This window comes from Ptychodera flava, unplaced genomic scaffold (assembly GCF_041260155.1).
Source record: "Ptychodera flava strain L36383 unplaced genomic scaffold, AS_Pfla_20210202 Scaffold_88__1_contigs__length_448041_pilon, whole genome shotgun sequence".
NCBI lineage: Eukaryota > Metazoa > Hemichordata > Enteropneusta > Ptychoderidae > Ptychodera > Ptychodera flava.
In genome coordinates this window covers 286,042-312,263 of record NW_027248410.1, presented here as the reverse complement: position 1 = coordinate 312,263, position 26,222 = coordinate 286,042, and the positions used below count along the sequence as shown (strand labels likewise).

The 26,222-nt window shown below is 37.8% G+C and overlaps 1 protein-coding gene across 1 annotated transcript in view; it reads left to right on the top strand.

Moving 5' to 3' along the window:
- LOC139129065 (death-associated protein kinase 1-like) overlaps positions 1-24,437 on the top strand; it is a 50,754-nt gene extending 26,317 nt beyond the window's left edge. The window contains exons 3-10 of the mRNA XM_070694740.1: positions 13,663-13,779; positions 16,260-16,325; positions 16,584-16,703; positions 18,273-18,542; positions 19,901-20,045; positions 22,059-22,207; positions 22,435-22,614; positions 23,112-24,437. Of these exons, the coding sequence (XP_070550841.1) occupies positions 13,663-13,779; positions 16,260-16,325; positions 16,584-16,703; positions 18,273-18,542; positions 19,901-20,045; positions 22,059-22,207; positions 22,435-22,614; positions 23,112-24,437 (2,373 nt within the window). The remainder of the gene's footprint in view (positions 1-13,662; positions 13,780-16,259; positions 16,326-16,583; positions 16,704-18,272; positions 18,543-19,900; positions 20,046-22,058; positions 22,208-22,434; positions 22,615-23,111) is intronic.
- Positions 24,438-26,222: the final 1,785 nt, after the last annotated feature.

Sequence of the window (26,222 nt, the reverse complement as noted above, 5' to 3'; positions counted from 1 at the left end):
TAGCTGAATATAACGGCTAGACCAGTACACTGGGACACAACGTTTCCAGAAGCCCGCGATGCTTGTAGCAATAACAGGACTGGTGTACTTCAACAGTAATGACAAACTTTAAGGTTTAGTCAATCGACGACGCCGCTTCGAGTTAGGCTTACCTGTAGACTTTGTTCAAGTCTGTGATTTGTTAATGTTTGGTGGAGTGAACGCAATAATTAAGCAATAACCCCTGCCGCAGACGGGTATACACGAGATTTGGTACAATGCGCGACATATAGCACGAGCCGATAGGCGAGTGCTATATGGAGCGCATTGTACCAAAATCGAGTGTATACCCGAATGCGGAGGGGGTTATTGCTATTATATTATATCAAAAATCTGATTTTGTGGCTTATCAGTGCCCTTTTCTCAACGAAACAGCATCAGAAAACGAAGAAGTTACAAATTGAAATTGCGAATGAAAATACGAGAGCCCGGGACCAAGCATTAAACACCAAAGGAATACAGCTCCGATCCCACACAGTACACGCACATCGACTTCCACACAATTAAGGCGAAGGACGCACCGCCTTGATTTCGTCAATTTATGCAGGCAAAAAGCCAAAAATGATGTATAAATAGGACAGGTCAAAGTTCACTATACAATTTAATTCAAATAAAGTAACAATATTTGTAATATTTACATAAGAACAATGAAAGTCCGTGACGTTTTTCGGTCACGCTGAACTGCCATAACTCGGTGCTAGTCAGAGCCGAGCTCGATCATACAGAACATCCTGGGATGAAAACTATTTGTTGCCGATAATTTGGATGTTAATCGGACCTGAAAACGTGCAATTTTGAAATAATCCGGACGCAGCATTATTAGCAGTAGAATTATGACAAACTGTTGCAGTTGTGGGAGTGTGTTGCACCGTGCTTGATTCGGCAAGAGTGATAGGTAAGTTGGACTGTTCATGTTCAGTGGAGCCGAAGTTAACGTTTACTTTGTAAGGAGCGTTATCTGATTTTATTGAGCTGTTGTATCCCAAACTTTCTGATAAAACATCTGACATTCCTTTACTTTGATGTTGTGTCAATTTATTTGTATACGACCGCACGCTAGATTCATTTTTGTGACCGGTAAAATACATGATGTGTCGAGTTTCGACTCCCGCCGAATCGAGCAAGGTGCACGCTGTTGCCCGTATGCAGTGATTTGTGTAAATCATGCTCAAATTTGCTGCCTCCGATATCTCCTTCATCATAGACCCCAATTTATTTTCACCAAGTGGTGAGTTATAGAACCAAACGTTGTTTGAGTATTCGAAATTTGTATTTGGGCGCTGGAACAAGGCAGACTGTTTGGGATGAAGTTTCGATAGGTAGGCCTATAACTCAACGCAGCAACAGGGCAATTTTCACAACCGGTGGCGTACATTTTGGCTTGTTATTCATAGCTGTCGTCAGGATGATTTTTTTTTCTCTGAGAAAGTACTCTCTACATACTTATGCCCATGATGTTTCCCTCACTCTATAACTTTGTCTGGTTAAACTTCGAAAGCCCTCGCGACCTCGTCGGCCGAAATGGAGGGTAAGGTCAAACCAAACTTTACGTACAAGAGAAAGTGTATTTTGGGTAGACAGTACACCACTACTAACCAGTTTCAGTAGATCATTTCGTGAAATTGGAGTTTTGTGATTTACTTTATCCTGTCCATCCGATTTCAGCTGCTTGATCAGTGCCTTGAAAATATTGTTGGCCGCTTTAAACTCTATCATGGATGATATTGATGTTTTGGTGATACGAAGGGGAATTTAGGTGCCGGTTAAGGGCTGCTCGAATGCCGGAGAGAGCGGATTTCCCGTAACGGTGACCATCTGTACTTCTCGCCTCTGCGTAAAATCTCCGTAATGTAGATGCCAAGTCCGTCGTCGATAAAACTTCAAAATCGGGGTCCAGGCCCTTCTCTGACAGCCATGCTGAATAAATGAAATCACATGAAAATATTTCAATAAATAAATGCACAGGAATTTCGTCAAATTTGTTTTCATTGCAAACAGACTGTGAAATATTGCGTTCTAAATTATCAGCGTGTGGCATCGATCGTAAGTCGTAACTCACCTTTGAGAATTTTTACTCCCCACGATGTTTGTTTTATGGTAGATTTCTCATCTTTGTACGCTTCAATCCTGTCGAGGTCAGACTCGGCAAAAGTTGCAAAACGGGTTCCACCAGTTGGGTCGACTAGGTCTGCCGTTTCGTTGAGGAAGTCTTCCTCCGTCAGTTCATGAACGCATTCAGCCATAGCGTCAGGAGATCCATGAAGCAGACGACAAAAAGTGGCAAGACAGCCCTCGCTATGGCAAAGTGCCAATTATATTCCCATAGCTCCATAGAGCAATTCTAAAATAAAACTTCCATAAATCCAATATTTTTTTTATTTATTTAGTTTAACCCCATATTTTCCCTGTTGTTTAAGTGCACTCTCCTTTATTGGTTTCCGCATTAACATTTTATGCTAGTTCAGGGGCCCGTTTTAGCACCGCTGGCAGTGCTAAAACAGTATTTTAGCACCGCTGTCGTCCAATCAGAATGGCGCATGGTAGCATGATATAATATAATATGTATTTTGCTTCCGTGTGAAACGCGCGCGAGAGAGGAGTGGACGCGATGAGTCGGGTGAACGCTGTACAGGGGAGTTTCACTCGGAATCACAGACTTGGCTTTCTTGCAGGGTTTGCGTTGCTATAAATTATTCATAAATGACGTTTTTATGTACTTATGCATTATTCATAAGATGATATCACTAAATTTTACATATTGGGAGTTACCTTAAACGACCCCAAGCGAGACGTGAATAAAACTCACATGGCCTTGCTGACAAAATGTCGAGTGAGATCACTTCCAAAAATATCAGCACGACCTTTGTTGTATCACCGAAAACGCCTGAAAATATCTGTGTTGTTTGTGGGGCTCATGTTTCAAAATGCAATAATCGTCACCGGTTATTCAAGAATGGAAAGAAGAAGTTGTCAAGCGGCTTGTTCCGTGCAAAAATCAAAGGGTCCTATTAGATGCCACTAGCACTAAGTTCATGCGTTCTCCTTATTGGCCAGTACTATGGCTGGAGCTGTCAATCATTTTGTCTTTGCTTGACGTCACTGTGTACACAGTCCGTCTGGCCGCCGGTACTTTGCAAGAAGTCCAAGTCGGTGAATCCGGCAGAAACTAACTCAATATACTGCGCAGACCAAAAGGTAACGCATTCAATCGCTGGGAAAACATGGCCTTGGCTACCAAATTCCGAATAGGTTTGTACGAAATAGTAGAGACACAAGAGACACGTAAATGATTTTATTTTATTTTTTAAATTAACCGACTTGAACCAAGTCTAGCTTACCTGGGGCGCGGACTGCAAACTGCACAATTATTGCAGCTAAATGACAGCTTAGACGTCGTACCATTACCAAGATACTTTCCTATCTCCGATCGTTTCGTCTACAGAACTATTAAAAACCCTCTCAATTCGACGAGAAAAAGTAATAACGGTTTAAAATCGTTGAAAAATCGGAAATTAACGCCTTGGTGAATTAATTTATATTTATAAAAATAATAAAATAAGACATCACTGATCATAAGTAACGTGATATTTAAGAACGTTCTTTTTTGAGCAGAAGACTACGGCGACAATTTTCTGTAAGTATAATCTAACTTTAGCAAACTTGCGAATCGAACATCCAAAGAGTAACTCCAAAACTTTTTTTCTTCTCCTGTTATAAAATAAGTTAAATTACGGGAAGGTATCTATATATTTTCGATATCTGTTCAGCGCAAATGTGTCAACTGACATTGCATCTATCCATCTTAAAGACCATGATCAGTTCGCGACTGCATAAACCACTCCCTTTCCCTCTCTCTCCCTCTCTCCCCCCCTCTCTCTCTCTCTCTCCTCTCTCTCTCTCTCTCTCTCTCTCTCTCTCTCTCTCTCTCTCTCTCTCTCTCTCTCTCTCTCTCTCTCCCTCCCCCAAAGTGTAGCAATTTGATGTTTTAGTATGCCTAAATTGATTTAACGGTTAACGATCACCGCGCGTTGTTGATGTTGATTTCGATTTACAAAGTTTACCGGGTAAACTTTGTAACTGGAGACATCTCACGGCCTGGAGCTAGTTATCCTATCGAAAGTGTGTACACGTTTTTGCTTCCGAATGGACGTGACTTCGTGCGTAAAATATTGAATGGCGATATGAATTTCATCGTTAAAGGGCCATTATTTGTAACTTTTGACCATTTTTTACCTCGGAAAATTCCATGTTGGAGGCTCATATTTGTTGCAAAATGTTGTCTTACGAAGAAACAAACATGATTAGTGATGTTATAGCCACATAAAACTGCTAATTTTTGTTCAAACGTGTTGCCCTTCCGAGCTCGTTTGTTGACGTCTGGCATGCTCAGCGTGCTGGGGAGAACGCAGATAATGTTGACGCCGCGATCACGCCAGATGTACAAGTTCACGTTTATTGTTGGATCAAAACAACATTGCGTCGTGGATTGCCAGACATCTGGCTAGTGCTCGGACAATGGACTACGACGTAAGTACCGGGCATAAGCAATGAATATTTATTTTGAAATCGCTGTGAATGGCTCGCGCAGGTGCAGAAGAATGCCTACGTTGCAATCCGCGTGTCAACAGAGTTTGTATTTCTGTCCGGACAAAAATTGAAAATTTCGTTGTAAAATCACATGTTATTTAGTTGTAGGGCACGTAATGTTTCCGAATAATATGCGATTCTCTGTTATTTGACAGGCTATTCAACATGAGCCAGTGATCATTTCAATCAAAACTAACGGAAAAATCGCAAGAAGATACAGCTAATGGAACTTTAAGAAAGTCTATGACTTTCAAATTAGTCGTACAAATAACAATAAACATGGTGGGGCAATGATACCGACGTATGATTTTTCTTGCGACCGCTGGTGAGAGCGACTCGCAGAATTTTTTCAACCTGGGTTGGCTTCGCCCCGTGTGCTGGGTTATGTACATGTAAACTAATAACAAAAGTTGAGTATTCTCAGTAAGTCGATAATCCTTTCGAACACGAAAGATTTGAATATCTGAACCATAACATTAGCTACGCAGCTCGAAATTATCCTCCGAAAAAAGGACAGGAATATCGGTCAAAGCCGGATTTCGCATGGTAGTTATGGAAACACGGGGTTCAATCTCAGAAAGCATGCAATGTACTGCGTACTTCTGATGCTCCCTTGGTTCGTGGACTGTTGCCGTCCGTCTCGCCCCTTCACACCGTCAATTGCCTAACAATCACACGATTCAGTCACGTGGATCTTCAAGTTTCGATACATTAATTCTACCAATCATCAACCACGGAACACATCACAAAACAACTGTCACGGCTACGGGTTCAAGGACGTGGAAGGGGAGACACCATCATTGTCGCAGAATTGTTCTGACTAGTTTTAAGGAGAATATGGGCGGTCTGCGTACGGTTGCACACCGAACCGACAAGTGTACGCTTAGATAAAATATGATATCCGAAAAGTTTTGTTCTATTCAACTTACTGAGTCATCGCTTTTGTTATCGCCTAAACATCCCCGGTTTTGTTTTTCTTGGAGACTGTAATATGAATAAGCTTATCTCCCCAATGCATAGAGTACGGCCGCTCATCCCATATATATTTATTCACAGTTTCGCAAAACATTTCATCAAATAAAATTATGTGCTTTTGTCATTGGTCAGAAACTAGTGACAATATACGCTAGGATATTACATCACTAGTCTTGCAAACTTTAGAGTTCACCCTGTAGTATGTGATGGTCTGTCAACCGTATTTTTGCCTGAATTTCGCGATCGTCTTTTTATGAGCACCATAGTCTGTTAAAATGTATCTCGTCAACTGTTTTAATATTTTCTGAAGTCAACCCACAATACTTGGGTAACTCTAGTTTACTTATAATAAAATGTTATTTACAGTTACCACTTGGGCATATCAAGCAAGATATTATATACTATCAGTAAATAATATACTACTCTCCCGAAGGTAGATGACCTTTTGCGCGACGTCATGATGACAAATGATACCCTGCCTCGAAGGTGCATAGTCCGTTGTTTGGGCCTTAATGTTATTATAAAATGCTACTCATGCAATTTTCTCTCAAACGATTTCGTGCAAATGACGATCGTATGCTTCATTTTCATGTTGGAGGAAAATACATTGACAAATTAGAACGGTTTTCATTATAGAACGGCGCATTTATGTATTTAAATCACTTTTACACGGTTTATAGATTTTCATCATGATTTTGATGTTTATTTCTTGTTTGAAAGATATGTAATTTGGTCACTTTTTTAAATTCGAAGTTTTGAAGTTGAAAAAAAAATTCTGGTTCACTTTCAATCAAATGATGACTATGCGGCCAGCGACGTTATAAACAAGTAACAATTGAATCGCACGGAACGCGTTACGTTCGATATACGAGGCATGTAATAATTGCGTAATATGCCGTAGGGTTACTCTAGTTTCGTAAATATGAGAGATCTGCTTTGTCAAAATAGCGTAAACATTTTACTATAACTATGTTGTTTGATATGCTAATTATCACAAGACACGCTCGCGTTTTCTTTAAATTTCTGTATTCCAATATCGTTCAAATATCGCATGACTGAACTTAAAACATTTGACAGCATATTGAATCGGTGAGTCTTTATTGCTTACTAGCCTGGTTGTGAATGGCACTCTGTTTATCAAATAACCAAGTTTACTTTTTATATACCGTTACCGCTTCTATATAAAAAAAACCTCAATCACATATAGTTTCGATCGATCAATCGATCAGGAGAGAGAGAGAGAGAGAGAGAGAGAGAGAGAGAGAGAGAGAGAGAGAGAGAGAGAGAGAGAGAGAGAGAGAGAAGAGAGAGAGAGAGAGACGAGAGAGAGAGAGAGAGAGAGGGGGAGGAGGGAGGGAGGGAGGGAGGAGGGAGGAGGAGGGAGGGAGGAAGGGAGGGAGGGAGGGAAAGAGAGAGATGACGATGCCCGTTTTTTTTAATCTGAGTGTTTAATAATCTGCATTCTGCTTGAAGATATACATGTCATTGGATGAAATAAAGATGGTTGCATGTCCGTTATTATTTTAGGACTCTGTGTAGTTTAATTAATAATACCATACTGGCCATTGCCAAATCGGAACGTATTTATAATGCATGGTGTTTTCTCGCCGCGACGCATTTATTAAGCATTTGGTTTTGTTGCTCCCATAGATATTTTCCGCACTGAACGTACTCTACATTTGCATATTTCTTTTATACAACAGAACGTATTAACTAGCATACCGTCTTGTTGAACCTGATCGTAATGCCATAGTTTGTCAAACTGAACATACTCATCATTAGCATTTGTTTCAGGAATATATTCGATCAGCAGGCAATTAAATATTTTATTAGGCCTATATTGTTTTTTTTATTTTTGTTTGTTTGTTTTTTTGTGTTTTCCGCAGCACGGCGTACACCATTAGCTTGCTCGCATTACAACGTTAGCGTATATAGTTTCCGCGCCTGCTTTACATTGCCGGCGTATACATTAGGATAATGTGCTGGCAGAGATTCAACGTCCGCAAGAGACGATAAGTTTTCAGCAAGGACAGTTTAGTGCGGGCATCTAAGCATAGACATTCCTGTCCGTATGCAGGTAATGGGAAGCAAGGATTTCGCCTGCATAATAAACAATATTTTTGTGGAGCAAAGTTTCCGCGTCTTCATGCGGCTGATGAGAAAACTGAGATTTCACGTCCATACGGGGGTTGATTTTCTCTGAATTCAAAGTAAAACATTCACCGCCATTGTCATAATTCAACATTGCAATCAATGCCTCATACTGCGGCTTGATTTCGCAGAAGGTCAAGTTCCATGGCGCTAGCCATGTTGACGCTGATATGTTGTCGCCACAAATAAAAAATCATGGTTGAGTTATAGTCATTGCATTAATGATGATTTTGCTGCTGAAAGATTTTTGCTTCAGGTTGTTCTTTTTCAGTATATTTCGTCGGAAAACTATTTTTACTATTCATTTCCTCCGGGTAATGAGTTGTTGCAGAGGGGGTCCCGACCGGCAGTCCACATATTTTATTTCTTGTAAACATATTTGGTATCTAATCTTCACATCCAGGCGGGAGAATACAACCTTAACAAGTTCGTATGTTGGACGTAGCTTCATTCAAATTGTCATCATTCAATCGGTAAAAGTAAACTTGACAACTGTCATCGATGAAAATGCAAATTGTCTAATATTCTGACGTCATCGTTTTCTTCTCAAGAATTCGATGCGATACATTTTGACAGTTGGTGTTTGCTTTTTAAGTGATATATCGAAGAAGTATTTTATAAACTCTGCTGTAAACATGAGACATTTGTTCATAATTTGGCATTTGGAAACAAACGAGATGACAGAAATTTTAAATTTGCTGCTTGGAAGAAATTTTTTGTAGTGTTGGTGTTTTTAGCTACTTCCATCGAATCTATGTGACAGCCGTCTTTTCCCGCTGATCTCAAGTTCTTGTCGTGTTGTGGATGCGTTCTCATTGATGTCCAGCTATTCCGATGATTTTGTGAAGCGGCAGTCCGGCTAAAAATAGCCCTTTTACGTACAGTACAAACGATTTCCACAAATAATGGTTTGGTTTCTTGCTCTGAATATTTCAAAGCAGTATTTCACATCGGTTGGCAGACTTAATTTTACCGATTTGGCAATCGTAAAACAAAATAGCGTCGGACTTCGCATGATCGATGCGGCGGTTGTAGGAAATGGTGACTCTAACAATATCCATAAATAATGGTTTGGTTTCTTGCTCTGAATATTTCAAAGCAGTATTTTACATCGGTTGGCAGACTTGATTTTACCGATTTGGCAATCGTAGAACAAAATTGCGTCGGACTTCGCATGATCGATGTAGCGGTTGTAGGAAATGGTGACTCTATATCACACGCTGATCGTGGTCGGTGTTCTATAGTGTCGCGAAATAAATCGAGCGGCTTTCTGAGAGGATCCTTACTTGGCGACAGTGCTCTTGTGTCAAGTTTGAAAACTTGTTTAACTATGCATTTTCTTAGGGAAAAAATTGTTGCCGAGGGGTACCGAGCTAATTACCATATAACAGTCATATTTTCGTGTGGACATATTTGTAGCTGATTCTCAAAACCAGGCTTGATAATCAGTGAAGGTAAAACAAGAAAACAACTGTGAACAGTGAAAAAAATCAAATTGTCCAATATTCTGACTTTATTGTATTCGTTACTTGAATACAATGCGATTATATGTTCTTAGAAAGTTTTGACAACGGGTATTGGATTTTCAATTGATATTTTAAGAAGTGTATCATAAACACTCCACTGTGAACATAATACTCGGATTCATATTTGAACGTCAGAAACAGACGAGATGATATTTACGGTTAATTTTTTTGTAGAAGTAGTATTTCTTGATTTAATTTCATCGAATATATGTGACATCCGTCTGTTCTCGGACATCTCACGTTCGTTGTCGTATTGCAGGTGCGTCCATTTTTATGTCCATATCTGTTCCAATGATTTTGTGAAGTGGCACTTTGGTTGTAGGAAATGGTAACTCTATCTCACACGCTGATCATGGTCGATGTTTTATAAAGACGCAACATAATCAAGCGCTATTCTGAAAGGCCTAACTGTGGCATACATATTTGCAGAGAACCATTTAGTGTCAAGTCATATACAAATACGGATTTTAGTTTGACGCTCGTGGAATTCCAGTTGGTTTTTGACTGAACGAATGAGCCACTTACTGGCGCTCTGTGACCTCATTCATGGTGAGAGGTGGTGAGGGGGTGGAGCTCCAACCCCTCACCACCTTTCACCACGACTGAAGAAGACGTTTTTGAGATCTATTCTCCAGCAAATTATTTTGCAACCATGAATTGCAGATAAAATCATTGCAAACAAATCAAAGCAAACACATGCTTTTGTGTTTTCCCTTTTATGCAAAAACTGCCTTACGCAGAATTAATTCATAACAAGCGTTTATTTTTACTAATAAAAACATCTTGGAGTGTCACAGTATATTGATGTGAATTAAGCACATGGTAAACATATCATTTTGAATTCCCTGATTGCACATGCAAGTCAGAGAAAAATAAGGCCGAAGAAGCGGTGGGAGATATTTCTTTTTGCCAAACCAGCTAAATTTCCACTAGGCATATTGTTACTGATGACTTGGAGTCCAGATTTCATGAACTGTTCATGATAATAGAAGCGTTACATACACTGACAGTGTTTACAGAGCAAATTCAGAGCATTTTCACGTGTTAACAAAAACAAATCACCGGCAACACCAATATAATGGGATGCAGTTGTACTCTTATGGCGTAAATTCGAGGAAACAGTCACATTGCGGCCCTAAAGCAGAAGCGGTAATTCCAAGGAACAATACTTTTTTCTGTCTGGCCTTATCAATATTTAGTTGAAGTTAATGTAACTCGTACTGAGTCAGGTACGGTGACGATGTCAGGTATATTTCGTCTTCTAAAAACAGAAACACCGTTATTTCTTACAAGGAACAGGTCAAGCTTGTAATCGCAGACGTCTCAATGACAACTACTATGTAGTGATACTCTGCCATACATACTGTCTTAGTAGTATAATGCCGAGAGGAAAATTGTAACACTGGTAAAAAATATCCAAAGGAAAGCTTTTCTTGAAGGTCTGTACCATATCGAATCAGGACCCAGTTATCTAGTAAATTGCATGTGTATTCGCCTATCAGAAAGTACTTTGTTCATAGAGGTTACCTTGTCCCAATGCTCTGTCGAACAACTTCTCAACAAAGACGAAGGCGTTTTTTTTTTAAGGACGGCAGTCACCCTCCCTCAAACACTTTACGACAGATCGGCTCTCACATTAATCCGTATTCATTGGAAAACGTGTGATTTAAAGTGCTAGAAATGATATTTTAGTTGAACTAAACACTGTTTAAAGGGTTTTGAGAGAAAAATGAATGTTTACTGATGGGTTTTCAGCGAAAGTAAAACAATTGAATTTTATACACGTGGTAATGTGTATAACTAAAGGCCCGAGTTTACAATTAGATACAACGTTAAAAATACACAACGGTAATTAAAAGAATCAAAGAAAAAAAAATACAATACAACATAATGTAGACACAATTCCTATAGCAATATCATACTGAATCGTGAAACATAGTATTTGCTTCTTAGGCTGTGACGTCAGGCAGTATGATGAAGCCGGCCGTTACCCGGCTCACTACGAGATCTCGAACAATAAAATCATAGCAAATGTCAAATTGTCACTCAACAGCTGATACAAACACTTGAGAAAAGTTACAGGTATAACAAAAATTCAAGTATAATTTTTTTAATCTAAAGTTGTTCTTTCTTGTTGAGTCTTTTTTCTGGAGTCAGTTACTTTCTTCTCATGGTTAATTTTTCTTAGCACACCAAGAAAATGTCTTTACTTTTTGTCCGTAAATTAATATTTTGCTTCTTGAGGTATCACGTAAGTTAAATTCCCTTTTCTGGCGCTCTTCTGACGCTTTTAAAGTTTGTTTTAATTAGGCATGTGTCCTATCGGCATTGGTCGGCTTGTAGAATGACAAAGTTGGTTCATTCCCTTTCAGGAGTTCTATTCAGCTATCTCGTCGATTGAAAGTTTTCTCACAGTGATTACATACGAACGCATTTCGAAATGACAATGCAATTGAAAGTTACGAATCGTACTCAGACATTTCCTTCTTCACCACCTGCTTGTGTTTATGTTTTAGTATTTACGTATCCAATCCCGCGTGTGCAGTAGGCTCGAAGTTTTGCTATTTGTTGCATTGTCATAGGTATGCGATTAGCGAGCCCTTTAAAATAAAAAAGAAATCACAGAGCATATTATTGTTTTCCTACTTATCGAAAATACAATCATATTAAACAAACCTAACGCTCTAAATTTTAAACTTACTGATTGATTCATGGAATTATCGCATGCAGATTGTTCATTGTTGATGGTTTACGGCTTGTTTCCTCGTCATTAGAAGAGTAGATTCCGCGTCTTCAAGATGTCCTTGATCGGGGAATTGCTGGATGTGAAGTTGATAGTTTCTCTGAGAGCGGACTTACTCCCATACGTTGACCTCGGTGAATTCGCTTGTCGACAGAGTGGTCGACTTGAATTGGCAACGGTCACTTTCGTGCTTCGGGGAATTAGTCGGAGAGCATCTCGCTTGGCTACAAGAGGTAACTGACGACCCAATGTCAGTCTTGTTTCCGGGTTTGGTATCTTCGCAAGGAAAGAAACTGGAACTTACACTGTCGTAACTTGAGGAAAGAAGCTGGAACTGACGACGAGTGTTGACGTAGAACTGAAACTTGTTTATTGAATACGGAATCATGGCAAGGCCTCACGGCCAAGCCGCTCTTACATGAATCTACCTGTGTGTGAGTCGCGAGTAGTTAGTCCTCTTCTTTTTCCTGTGAGCTAGTGTTTCCACTTTTTCAATATCTTGGCTATGTCGGATACAGACGCCATAAAGAATACAATAAGACAATACATTGATTTACGTACATTAGAAATGATAAATACCCTCGCGATGAATAAATTAAAAATGGCAACAACAGCTCTATGTCACAACAGAACATGGCGGTATTACTCCATGAGAAAAAAAAGTAACTGGGTATTTTTTAATGTGTAAACGAGTAAGACTATGTTGTCGATACCATGCAGGTATTTCGTGGCGCTAGCATTGTTAGAGTCCTAACAAAGAAGATGTGCAGCTCGATCAATCGTGTCCAAGGACGCTTATGTATTGTGAGCGTGGAATATTCATGTCCTTTTCGGCAATATGGAAGATTATGACATTGGCCAATTTCGAAATAGAAAATGACCTCATTTTCGAAACAATATATCCGTTCCCTCAGTTGTTTGTTTTATATTTATTCACAGAATTGTCAGACTCTTGTACACGGAGCAGAACAGAACGGGATACATTGAAAATTTTGACTTGCAATATTAACCTTTTCACCGTGTCAATTTTGTTAAAAAATAATCAGGGCCCTTCGGAATAATATCAAATAAATGATATGGTTGCCATCGTGAATTAATTAATTATCTATGAGAACAGCAGAGAGCAAGTAAAGTCGATTTTGTAGATTTCGTCACTAATTTTGGAACTTAGCTACGGAAACTGTCATAACCAAAGCAGTAGGTATAATAAATTACACGGACTGTGGTTAATATTGTGTCGTATTCACGTGATATATCCACACTATGTTCTTTGCTATGCAAGTCGTCAAAATGCAAGGCAAAACACCCAAACAGGACGAGATACCCACCAAACATCGTAAAATAATGTCAAAAAACTTAACCCATGGCATGTTGATGCCATTCTCTTCAATAAGTCATAGTAATCGGAATTGATTTTCTTGATCGAAACATCCATGTCCAAATATTAGTGTGTTACGGAAGACGTGACCTTATTCTGAAAGCAAATTTCATGAAATTGAGTTTGAGTGTTTATTATATATTATGAAACCAATATATACAGACATGTTCATGCGACAAGCAAAATGTTAGTTACATTGTGTTGTTTTAGAGTGATACTATTGTAAGATATACATACATGTATGTTATATTTATGTATTTCAGGATGGTGACACTCCTCTTCATCTAGCAGCAGAGGAAAGCTATTCCGTGTTTGGCAGTCCGAAGAAGACAGTCCAACTTTTGTTGCAATATGATAGTGATATACATAGTAAAAATAAGGTAAAGAAAAGATAGAAAATGTTTAATTTCGTATTTTTGATGTAGGAGTGTTTAATACTTGATAGTCGTTTCAAATAATAACCAATAATTAAATAACTTAAAAATATATATATTTAAAAAAACAACAACAACAATATAACGTGACATTATAAACGCCGCAATACCAAATTTGCAGTTTCAAAAAAGCAGTGTTAATTCACATACAATTTACATATGGAGTATTTTGTATAGTTATTGCAATACAACATCGTTTTATCGCCGTTTGTAATATCTATAGGCTTCACAAGTAAGGTTGTGAGAAAACTGCCAGATAGAATTATGGTGATATTTCTAGGCACAGAAAGAAAAACAATTCTTGTCAGTGTCATGAAAATTTGCTACTCAATTTGAAAAAAGGCTTCGAACACAATGATTAAAAGACTTGAGCGGTACATTTTTTTTGAAACTGAATTTTTTTTGTGTGTGTAAAATATTGCAAACACGTTTATATTGTGTAATAGCAATGTTTCATATACGATAGTGTCCTTTTTGAACCTCACTAATTTCTGGGTAGACTCTACATACGTCTCCCAATTAAATGTAGATTACAATGTATCAAAAATCAACCTCAATTGTTGGTCTAATTAAAAAAGCGCTGAAACTACAAACAGCTGCAGAAATAGCCGCTTATCACAGTGTGTCGCCTCCCTAGAGAAACAAAATTGCCAGGTCAAAAACGCTAGAAATCGATGCAAAAAATTAATAGAGCATCACGGTAGAATGATAAATACGAAAACACATAGGTCGCATTTTTAAAAAAACTGGCAGAAATAATGTGGTTGTAATTTGATACGTATTGATATTGAGTCAGTAAATGCATTTTTATGCTTCAAGTGTTGGAGTCTTACCAGAACAATTTCTTTCTTTCTCGGTTCTTGTGTGACTAGTATTACAAGTAAACTCCAATTCATTAACCATAATTATTGATTGTAAAACCGCAATATCTTCGACTTTCCAATTTATTGCATGATTGGCTTCAGCGCTTAATACGAACTCAGTTACCAAGTGAAACCCAACGCCACTTCAAAGGAACATTGTCAATCTTTAATGGCAGATTTATGAGCAAAGCTAGAACGGAAAGAATAGGGCGAATTTAATACATAATAACCTGGAGGAAAATTCAGGCTAAGAAATTGTGTGAGATTTTGGAAAGTTGCATATTTGTTATTTTTTCTCGTGCATAGACTTACATACGATCTCCTATTTCAACTTATTGCCACCTTGAAAACATACTTGATCACAACCTTACTCGCGAATCAGGGATATGTTTACTTTTTTATTTTGTTATTACCGGATTAAAATTATCGCCCCGCGGATTCAACTAAGAAGAGATATCCAATCTTCCTGCACAGGAATATCAACAGCACGTCTATAGTATTTGCTTAACACAACTATGGACCTAAAATATTATGTACGTCCATAAAATAACCTTCAAGAGTACACACAGTCTCAAATGACTCAGAAGTGTTGATAATCAATGAATATTTCTCAATAATTTCCCTGAAAATCAATACAGTACCCGCTTATATGTAATCTATTTTTTTCAACAATGGCGTACGTATCAGGCAAAATTAATCTTACACGAACGATCAGACCAAAATTTGTAGACTTTGTAGAACACATTACTATGACAGAACCCCATGGTCTCGGAGGGCGTTCTCTGGACCTAAAATGTTCCGAAGATATTTTCCGAGGGAAACGATGTATTCTGCTGCCATTACTTTTCCGAGTGAAGCGGCGTGTTTTCATAACAGTGTTTTGGGGTTTTTTTGGTTTTTTTTTTTTTGCAACTCAACGAGAGCGTTGACATGTTCGCTCGAAAGCATGGTAAATGTTGCAGATGCGGAAGACTTTACCGTAGATGTCGCGGCTACCGCTTCTATCGAAGTCATAGCTTTTTGTTCCCTCCGTGCCGAGATATTAGTTTCGCTTGGATGATAAATCATGATTCCAAATGTTCAAAATAACTAGAGTTCTCCAAATCGTAATAAGTATTTTCCTCCACAGATATGTATTTCGCTTCTGATATTTATTGTCGTTCAGGAGCCGGCGACAATATTTGCCAATAGAAAGTACTACCGGATAATCACTACTTTCATTAATTTAGCGTTAAATGATTTCTTAACCACGTTTTTCTAGGTAAACATTATTAAATGGCACGTGACCTGTTTTCAAAATGTTTTGAAAATCGTAAAATATTTTGCTGAAAGTAAGCTATGAGTATTATATTCAATAGCATTGAGTATCATCTCAATCAAAAGCTAAAATACACAGAAATGTGTCAGTATTTTAGGGAATGCAAACAATATAGAGGGACTATATTAACTCTGTCTGTGAAAATACCAACTTTCTTTCGGTACCAATAGATTGGTAATATGTGGTACATATGTGATAATAATATAAAGCGTGATGACCCATGTATTTTATTGTAACCCCTCAAGGATGGAGAAAGGCCAGTCGATGTCGCCGTTGGAACTAAAAAAGACGCACTCTTGGTTTATGAAAGGGTAAGAGAAGTATATTGACATCTTCCTTTTCAGATCAGTTATTTGCATATCAAACCATGGGGTTTAATTACAAACTCAATTAAACAGAAATATTTGCCGTCTTCTCCGTCTAACGTTATTAAATGTACGTATATTTGAAATATATTTCGTTCTGCGGCGTAACAGGTTAACGTCACAAATGTGTTGATGCACTATGACTATTGGTGTCATGTTTGGACGCAAATCTACTTATCGCGTATTTTACACGATTTAAAACAGAAATACAAGGAATACAATGACTTGATGAGAGAGTCTGGATATGAACGAGAAATCATGAAAGTGTTTCTCTGTGGAGAGGGCGGAGTTGGCAAAACTACATTGAAAGAATCTCTTCAGAGGGTAAGTCACCATACCAATAAATTATCAAGGAATGACAAACTAAATCTAGGAAAAAAAGCGCTCAATCAGTCAACGGCAACATTTAAGAACTGATTTGCGAAACACTAAAAATAATACTCTGCGATACTCAATATAACAATCTGATTTTATTTATTGGAAGAGCGATCGTCAACATCGTACACTTACAATGGCGCTTATCATAAGAATGAAATGACCATCTACCTCACCATACAAGTAGTACAATCAAATAAAGTGCATGTGAGAAGTCGTAGCACTTTCACTACACACTCAATGTATATTTACTATAGTTTGATGAGTTGAAGGGAAATTTGGTTTTACACATGTTTAGACATTTGTAGTCGTAGTTAATAGTTTGAAGAAATACAAGGTATAACTCCCTTTTAAAAGTCCCTATCACCGACTCTTCGGTTATAAGCATAAATTAATATAGGAGGTAACAATAGTGCATGCCTATTTATTTCTTTAAAAAATCTTATGGCGATCGGTGGCCTCGACATAGTGCTACTACCAAATATTTTATTCTCGACACAGTTCCATATTATTACCCAATATGATTGGAGAATACTATTCAGTTACACAGTACAGCATTCACGTTATGACTATCATCACGTCTTCCACTGTGGTGATACATTTCATAGTCAGTATTTTCCAAGACGAAAGAATATTTTTTTAAATCATTAAATAATATCAATACCACATTCAAAAACCAAAAGTCAGTGATTGTAAACTAATTGAAGTTTTAGGAATGAATCCCACATTGAGTTTGCATGACATGTAAAGTGATATCTATACGCCGTGAGCAAATTTTCAATCATTTTCAAGCTACGATACATGTATGTAGGAATCGTTTTCAATGGCAAATGCCCGATGATCGCATGGTTTCAGTTTGCTTTTCATGGAGTTCCATACGATTTCTATTATTGCATATCACAGACAATGTTTTGTCAGTTTTCCAGAAAATATCATAAATGCGTCTCAAAGGCCCTTCAGTCTGGCCAACATGCGACCCTCAAAAATCACCGCTAGGTTGCATCACATAACTCAACCAGGTTAAAATATTACGTAATACGCAAGACTATGTTCGTCCTAATAATGAACATATAAAATACCAAAACGACCCCAGAGACTGAATTGGCTACCATGGCCCGACACAGTTAACCTTTAGGTTGTTAGAAGTGCTTCCATTCATCGTAAGTTAAGCCACACTGGAACAGTAGTAGAAAAGAAAAATTAAAAAAGACTAACACTTTGTCAAGTGGATGTACTGTTTAATGCTTGGTTCTGATAATAATCACTGATTCCGGTGCATTCTTTAAAGCAACGGCACCACTTTTGACGAAATCAGTTATCATTTCTTTCTATTGACTCGCATCTGCAATTTAGAAATCGACCCATGCGCAACAACGTTATTGACAAGATGGAGAATACTAAAAACATGAATCCCATATTTCTCGTCTGGAGAGGACAAACTGGTTTATCAATTTGATAACTATTTTTATCTAAACATTCCTAAAACAGATGTTAAAATTAATTTGCTATTCGTTACAGTCATTAATTCAAGCCTACTTGACCAAGAGAGGAAAAGAAATAGCGCCACCACCAGAACAACAAGAGTACACTCGTACACCTGGTATCGATGTTCAGAACGCTAGCATCAAAGATGTCGGAGAAGTGAGCATGTGGGATTTTGCCGGCCAACCGGAGTATTACGTCACTCACAATATGTTTCTTGGAGCACATAATGCGGTCTTCTTGATCGTTTACAAAGTCACCGATTCGGACGGTAAACTTGTGTCATTCGAAGTGGCATGTGAAAAGGTGAGTACTTAGCACTTTTTCGTTTCGTATTTCATTTTATATTTTTATAGACCTTGCAAAAATAATGCTGAAGAGGAAACGTCATGGTCTCTTAAATTACAAATCAATTTGATTTTGTGATCACAAATCTCTATGAACGGCTGTAAACAAAGCGTTGTCAAATCTAAAAGTCATATATACTTACGTGTGTATGATTGCCATATAGCATTATAAAAGAAGAGTAGATTTATTCAACGCTTGAAGTGCCGATTGCATTGAAACTGACGTAGTATTTTTGTTAATAATGAGCAATCACTATCGAACGAGAAACATCGGTCAATATGCGTATGTCAATGCTCTGCAGCTATGATGACTTCAACACAAAAGTGAAAAAAAGTAATGACCATTACATGTCACAGAGTTCTTCAAGATGTTCAATTTCAAGAGTTTTTTTCAGAGCTGTTAATCTGATATGATCAAGGACCTGATATTTCATTAGCTATTAACTGTAAGAATAAAGATATTGAGTATGTTGAGTTCAAGTCACGCACGCAATAAGATAGAGCGTCAGCCTTTTAAGTCTTTTTTTCCTGTTGCGCATAGCCATAAATATTTCACATAACTACAGACATGTTGCGAAATAAGAAGTGAATTTCTTTCACCGGAAATATATGGAACCATAAATGCGGAAAAGATGGCATAAGCAATCTTAGATCTGGTGAGGTCCACTGAGATATTTTCAGTAAACAAGTTGGTTCAGTCCCAGACAACATATTGAGACGGAAAGTAATAGATAAACTTATAAATGAATTATATTTTCTGGCGTAAGGCTATATCTGGAGTGAAATCCCTGGCTCTTTATAATCTTTACGGCCCTGATACTATTTTTGCGGCCCGAGGTCGTACGGCGGAAGGGCCCGAGCGTGCGCGGGCCCGTACGCCGTACGACCAAGGTTTTATCATATACCTTATGGAATGATAAATATGTAGTTTACATGATATTCAACATTGTTTTGCAGATAGAAATGCGTGCGACATCAAAAATTCTTCGCCATTGGTGTCAGTTTTTCATAAATACGACGTATTGACATACATAACAACGTCATTTGTCAACCTGCAGAATTCAAGAACGCGCAAAATAACATGCGTACTTTTACGTGACCAACGATTGGTTTGATTTTCTCTTTCCATGGTAACTGTGGCTAAATTGGAATAGGTGATAGTATACCTTTAATTTCGCGATTAACTCATCGTTATGCTAAACCGTGATACTTAACATATCAGCAGTGTCCGAATTAATGTGATTCTTTCATAATAATCTCAACATATCGTTCTTACATTCAGCCAACATATTTATTATAAGTCTCTTTCAATTCTAGAACATGACTTGGCTGCGTTTCATAAAAGGATCGATCAACTTTGACCAATATTCATTTGATGAAGCAGCGAAAGGAATCAGAAAACCACGAGTTATATTGATCGCCAGTCGAGCTGACGAATTGAATGAAGACTACAAAACCGAAGGTAAATGAGACATTGTCTTCTGTTTAAAAAAAAAATCATGAACAAAGTCGCTTGAAATATAAAGTTGTCATCAGTGGCGGTTGCCGTTACCTTAAAACCTGCTTCAATTTTGAAATCATCCTGCTTTATGATCTTGTAACTATCATTGAAAGTTATTGCTCCATCATGTTGAACATTTGTCCCGTTGGTGAAAGTTATGCCAACACCTGCAGTACACAAGTACCCCAAATATTAATGCATTGATATCGATTCTTTTTGAACTAGAAAGAGTCAATAGATTAATATCAAAGCGACGATATTTAAAGAATAGGAAAGATGAAAATTAGTGTTTCACTTGAAGATGCAATGTGCAGCACTAGTACATTACTTGAGCAATAGAAGTGCTGAACACTGCATCAAAACGCAATGACACAGTTAAATTCACACTAATAAGTTGGCTGTATTTCAGAATAATACACGTGAATACACATGAATCCACATGAATATAGGCTTGCTGAATACAAACAATGGATTCTTGACTGTATTCATCTGCATATGCACTATTCAGCTAAAATACAGGAAATAATACATGCTAATACAGTAAGTATTATTGGGTTTTCGTGCAGTGGAAATTATTACAGCAGTCTTGAATTTGAGACCACAGCTAGCATTTTGTTCCGACATTCGGAAACGTACCCTATGTAATAAACTAATATATTTTAGTTTATAAAGTAAAGTTTTAATCACAGTGAGGCTATGACCGCTTCTGTAACCTCAAACTACATGTATGCTGTTGCCTAGCGACAAGCACTAACAAGTATGAATGCAAGTTTACAATATGGGCACCACTAAAACAAACCAGATTCTCTGATGATTTCTATCACAATGGTAATATATTCGCTACTTTATACCTACTGTTAGAAATATTACTCTACTTAACTTGACATATTTGATGGTTTGGTGCTTCAGTGTTGGGGTGCTCAGGTGTTTCATGTTTTAACTTGCGTAGTCACAAAATCTGAGCTCAGATTGGTGTATGCTGCTTAGCATCGTTGCCGTCACCGTCATTCAGAGCACCTACATTACCTACATCTTGAAAATAATCAGTCACGATTTCAGGTTCGTTACCAAACATAGCTGCACTCACACGACATTGGACACCGCTGTCTGAAATTCGGACAAATTTTAATGTTCCGCGCGTGTCAGCTGTCGTTGCAGCTGAGCCATAAATTCACATGAATTAATTAACGTTAGGAATCCATTGTAACGCTACTAGATTTTATTTCATCCTTCTTGAGGATAATACAAAAAAAATATATATCTTTGCATATTAATGAAAGGAAATGATGTCATTTACTATTAGCGCTCTTATTCCACAGAAGTAACGGTCATGCAAGCATACGGGACTGCATTCCATCTGAAAGCAGGAAGAATTAACTGAATTATTTATATGTGCATTCCTACTCTTTATTCAACGTTGTGCTTGACTTATTTTGTATGAATATGTACTTTTCAATAGTGCAAGGTGGATTGAAAAGAAACAGCTCTTATGCTCCTTATATAACAAAGAAAGCGTAGCAAGCCAAAACCTTTTTAACTTTTTCATAATCAAATGAGTAAAAAATCTAAACAAACTCTCACATGAGGTCGTTCTCTATTCACAGTATTCTTATTATTCATTACATACGATGAAAGAGTTAGTGACTCAACTCCTCCGCTTCAATCGCCTACAAAATTATGTCTTTCTGTCTCTTCTGTCCTTCCGTCTCTTCTCTCTCTTCGTCGACACCGATTTCCATGCCTTTCAATCTCTCAACTTGTATTGAAAAAGGTCTCTCCACGGTGAAGTTAACTAGTTTTAACTCAGACTTTCTAAGATTTTAATGAGAAGTTGCCTAGGACTATCTTTAGATGTTGATATTGCAATTTGAAAAAGCTTATACGATTGCTGAACGTAGTCGTCTGGTTTTGAGAACAAGTCAAGGAAGATGCCAATATATATATTCACTATATCGTTGTATGTTAACATTGCAGCTAATCATTTGACGAGACAAATTGTTGAAGAATCACAGAGGATCTTCAGAGAATATTTGGATATATCTGATGACACTTTTCTGTTGAACTGTCATAAATCAAGATGTAGTGAAATGAAAAGACTCAGGCTACACTTACAACAAGTCAAGGTAAGAACTTCATAAATCGCATTGCATTGATCCTAGTATCAAAAATAACATTATTGTAAGTACGAAGAGGGTTGTCTTGTTAATTTGAATTTGCGTATTGTACTTGTGTTTTCACAACGCTTGTTTTAATTTCATTCAAATAAAGCACAACCAATACTTTTTAAAAGGAAATAATACATACCACTGATTACTTTATTTCATTCTATCATTTCCATTGCTATTATTAGTTGACAGGAAAGGTTCCAAACCTATGCGCCAAGATAATCCAACAAAAACACAAATGGTGTGACACCCTGTACCCGGCACTGTATTGGAAGTCCTATTTCACTCAATGTAGAAAGATCGACCCTATTGCTGATGAGGACTTTTTGAAAAAGGCAACCAACTTCCTGAACGATATGGGTGAGGTAAGGTTTACCTGCATTCACGATAAACGTTAGTGATCCAAAAGTCCCTAATTTGGTGAAGTGTTACGATTGGACGTAATTGTAATGAAATAACATGACAATGGTTGACGATTTTATTCACATTTTTGGTTTCTTGCCAGATTGTACATTAAAGACTGTTCTCCTATCAGTGAACAAGGGGAAAACATTTATCATTTGCAATGTAATGCATATTGCCTAGATACAGAATCAAAAACCTAATGTCGTCTGTCATATCTCGGAGATACATTATAACTAGATACCAGACGATACAATAATAATGTATCAAAATTTGACACCTAACATAAATTTACCCCTCACTGGCCATCCTTTGTAAAATCACTGTTTATACGTTGAACAAGTAATGTGTATATGCACCAAGATAATTGGTCGTGATTAAAAAAAACAACTAATTTTTTATCATTTGAATATTACAAAAACAAAACTCACCTTCGCTATACTTGCATTGTTATTCATAGGTTCTCTATGTCAAGCAAATATCAACTCAGAGAGAAGATGTTATTGTATTAGAACCAAGATGGCTTTGCGACAGGGTATTCGGACCAATGCTGGCCACCAACGTGTTTTCCCAATACGTAGACAAGTTTGAGAAGAAGACGTTCTATCCATTCAGTGATATTGTAAAAGTACTCGGAAAGCATGCTAATACAGAGCTACTGATCGATCTACTTGAGCATTGCGAGCTTCTCTGCAAAGCCAGTCTGAAACCCAAAGATTCCGGTGAGGAGTTAAGTTTCTTATTGTCTGGACTTCTCACAGAGAAAATGCCAGGTGACCAATGGGGTGTTGGAAGACGGTGGAATATATATTTCGGCAGACGGTTTGAATGCCATGACGAGACAGATAGCTTTACAGCAGGGTTTTTCCCAAGATTGCAAGTCCGCCTGTACAAGAAGTTCCTTCAGCTTGATCACACTCCAAAGGGGTTATGGAAAAATGGAATCAAGATTTGCCATGGTGTCGAATGCCTTGTATTCATGACAGATCACAGAAGGGCTGTCAATATTTGCGTTCGGGCAGAAAAGAAGCAGTTAATTGGAAAGTGTCATGAGATCCTGGAAATGGTGACAGAAGATATTCGTGACATTTTCAACCAAATGTGCCCTGGCAATAACCTAGACCAGCGTATCATGAGTGCACAGTCTCTTGCAACGGTCAGTGATGTAGAAAAGTTAAAATACTACGCACAGCAGGATCTGATAGCTGCTGAAGAAAAGGGTCAACGTGCCCATTCTTCAATATTCGATATAGTAGAAGATACTACTGATATTATTAGCCAAGGTTATGATACTACCATGCTGAAACAGAGCGGGAAACACTGCGATGTAAAATGGATGCTACAAGAAACGCGACGCGATTTTACAAGGAGAATGGATGTTGAAAGGGCATCATACTATCCCGACATGGCAGAACTCATGGGAATTGTATACCAAGATGTCAAAGCATATGAAGCAGATCGCACAGAGAGACCGATCACCGACAACTTATTGGAGGAGTGGTCCCGTAGGTGTGCAATGACTAAAAGTCACAAACATGGTGACCATGATTTTACGCTAGAGGAAGCACACAAGAGCGAAGTCTGTCACACAGGTACACCACCAGCTTCTCCGTCACAATATGGCGGGAAAACCGCTCGAATAGCTGGAGAGAAACAAGAAGCAACAGAGGGAGATTTCCATGAAAGTAACTTCCATAACCTATTGGCGATATTGCACAAGATGCACAGAAGCGACATGGTGGATCTCATAGATGAAATGTTCCAGAAAATAAAATATCATAAATAAGGCAAATGATTATTCCAACGGCTCTGATGCGATTAAACTCTAACTGTTTTAAGTAACGGTCAGAGGCTTACTTGATCCATGGAGTACCTTCAGTGAAGAGGGAAGAATAAAAGATGACATTTGTAATAATGATTATCGGTTTAAATTGTAATCATCATCGCCAAACGCAAGATATACACCTAGTGTTACAGATCATCATTAAATCAAGCAAAGAAGAAACGAAAATAGTTATAATCGTTTAAGGCGAACACAGAAATTAAATTTCATAATGAAATCTTTAACGACTAGAGTCATGATTTTAACAAGTTTATTCGTCAAATCATCTCGTTAACAATTACTCGCGTACCATTAGAGTGCTCTTTCGCATCACTTCTACACTATTTCAAAAGTCCAAGCCTGCTCAGAGTTACTTCCCAGACATAACCGCTCATGAAATTGCTGATCATTTCTGTCGGTACTTTTTGAAGAAACATCATCGATATCCGAACAAGCCCGGGTTTTCGGGTTTTATCGATGCTGATACACGCTATTGGTATCACTACAATGTGATTACAGAATATTTGGTAAAACTCAGACAGCACTACATATATGTAGCTCGTAATAATATCTGCCTATCTCTGAAGACTACGCTATACTTCATCATCTTGATTTATCAGATGTTTTTGACACAATTGACCACAACCTGCTAGGAAACAAGAGAACAGACGCTGCACTACAATGATTGGAATCCATGACCATTGGCAGTCTTAACAGCAAACCTGTTCTTCTTCATTTCGGGTTACCACTAAGATCAGTGTTCTGTCATTCCTCTCATAGTTGACATCTCTCTACCAGGTTAACTTTCACTTCAACATTGTATTCATCGTTATTAATATATAAACGGCAATCAGCTCTGCATGTCTTTTTCTTACTGAAATGCTTGATATGTAGAAGTTCAATCGAACGTGTATTGCACATGTCAAAAGATCGACGAAAGTAGACAAATTACAACTCAATAACGTTAAAATGGATGTCTTCCTTATTTGATCAAAACTTTGTTGACCCCATTAAAATCGGTAAAAACATTATGAGTCTCTAACATTTGATATATCCTAAATTATGATGACTTGTTGTCGGCATACTACGTTAATTTGGATATCAGGAAATACCTAAGTGGGGGAACCTGTGAGGAGACTTCATGAACGCCAATTTTGATAAACCAGGAATAAGGAAAAGAATACATTACAAGTAGTGGAGTCCAAACTAGTCTACCTTACAATTGTTGTACGAGTTTCCCGGCCGTAAAAAATTATATTAGTCGGTGTCCTTATAAACGGTAGCTAGAATTGTTTCCCGGTCCACAAAATCAGACAAAATACATCAAGCCCCTCCACAACAACTTCACTGGCTACTTGTTCTATAAAGAATTATTTGTAAAAAATCATGCTAGTAACAGGCAGAGCTCTCAACGGCCAAGTCCAAATCTGTATTCAAGATTTGCTTAAGCCCTACAATCCCTAGTCTTGTATTGCGCTTGAAAGCCCAAAACAAGTCGACCGTATTTCACTATTAATTGAAATTATATAGAGGGACAGCTGTCTCTCCTACCGTGCGAAATTCGATAAGCATCCATTGTTAACAGATATACCCGTGAATAAAATTAAAATTCATCATTTTGCAAAAGAAGATAACATACACCAATTTCACATTGAAACCGAAAATATTTGTTGGTTTGAGTGTTATAATTTTTTGTTAGTTGGTTGGTTGATCTACCAGTACATTGAATCATAATGTGGCGTTTTCTAT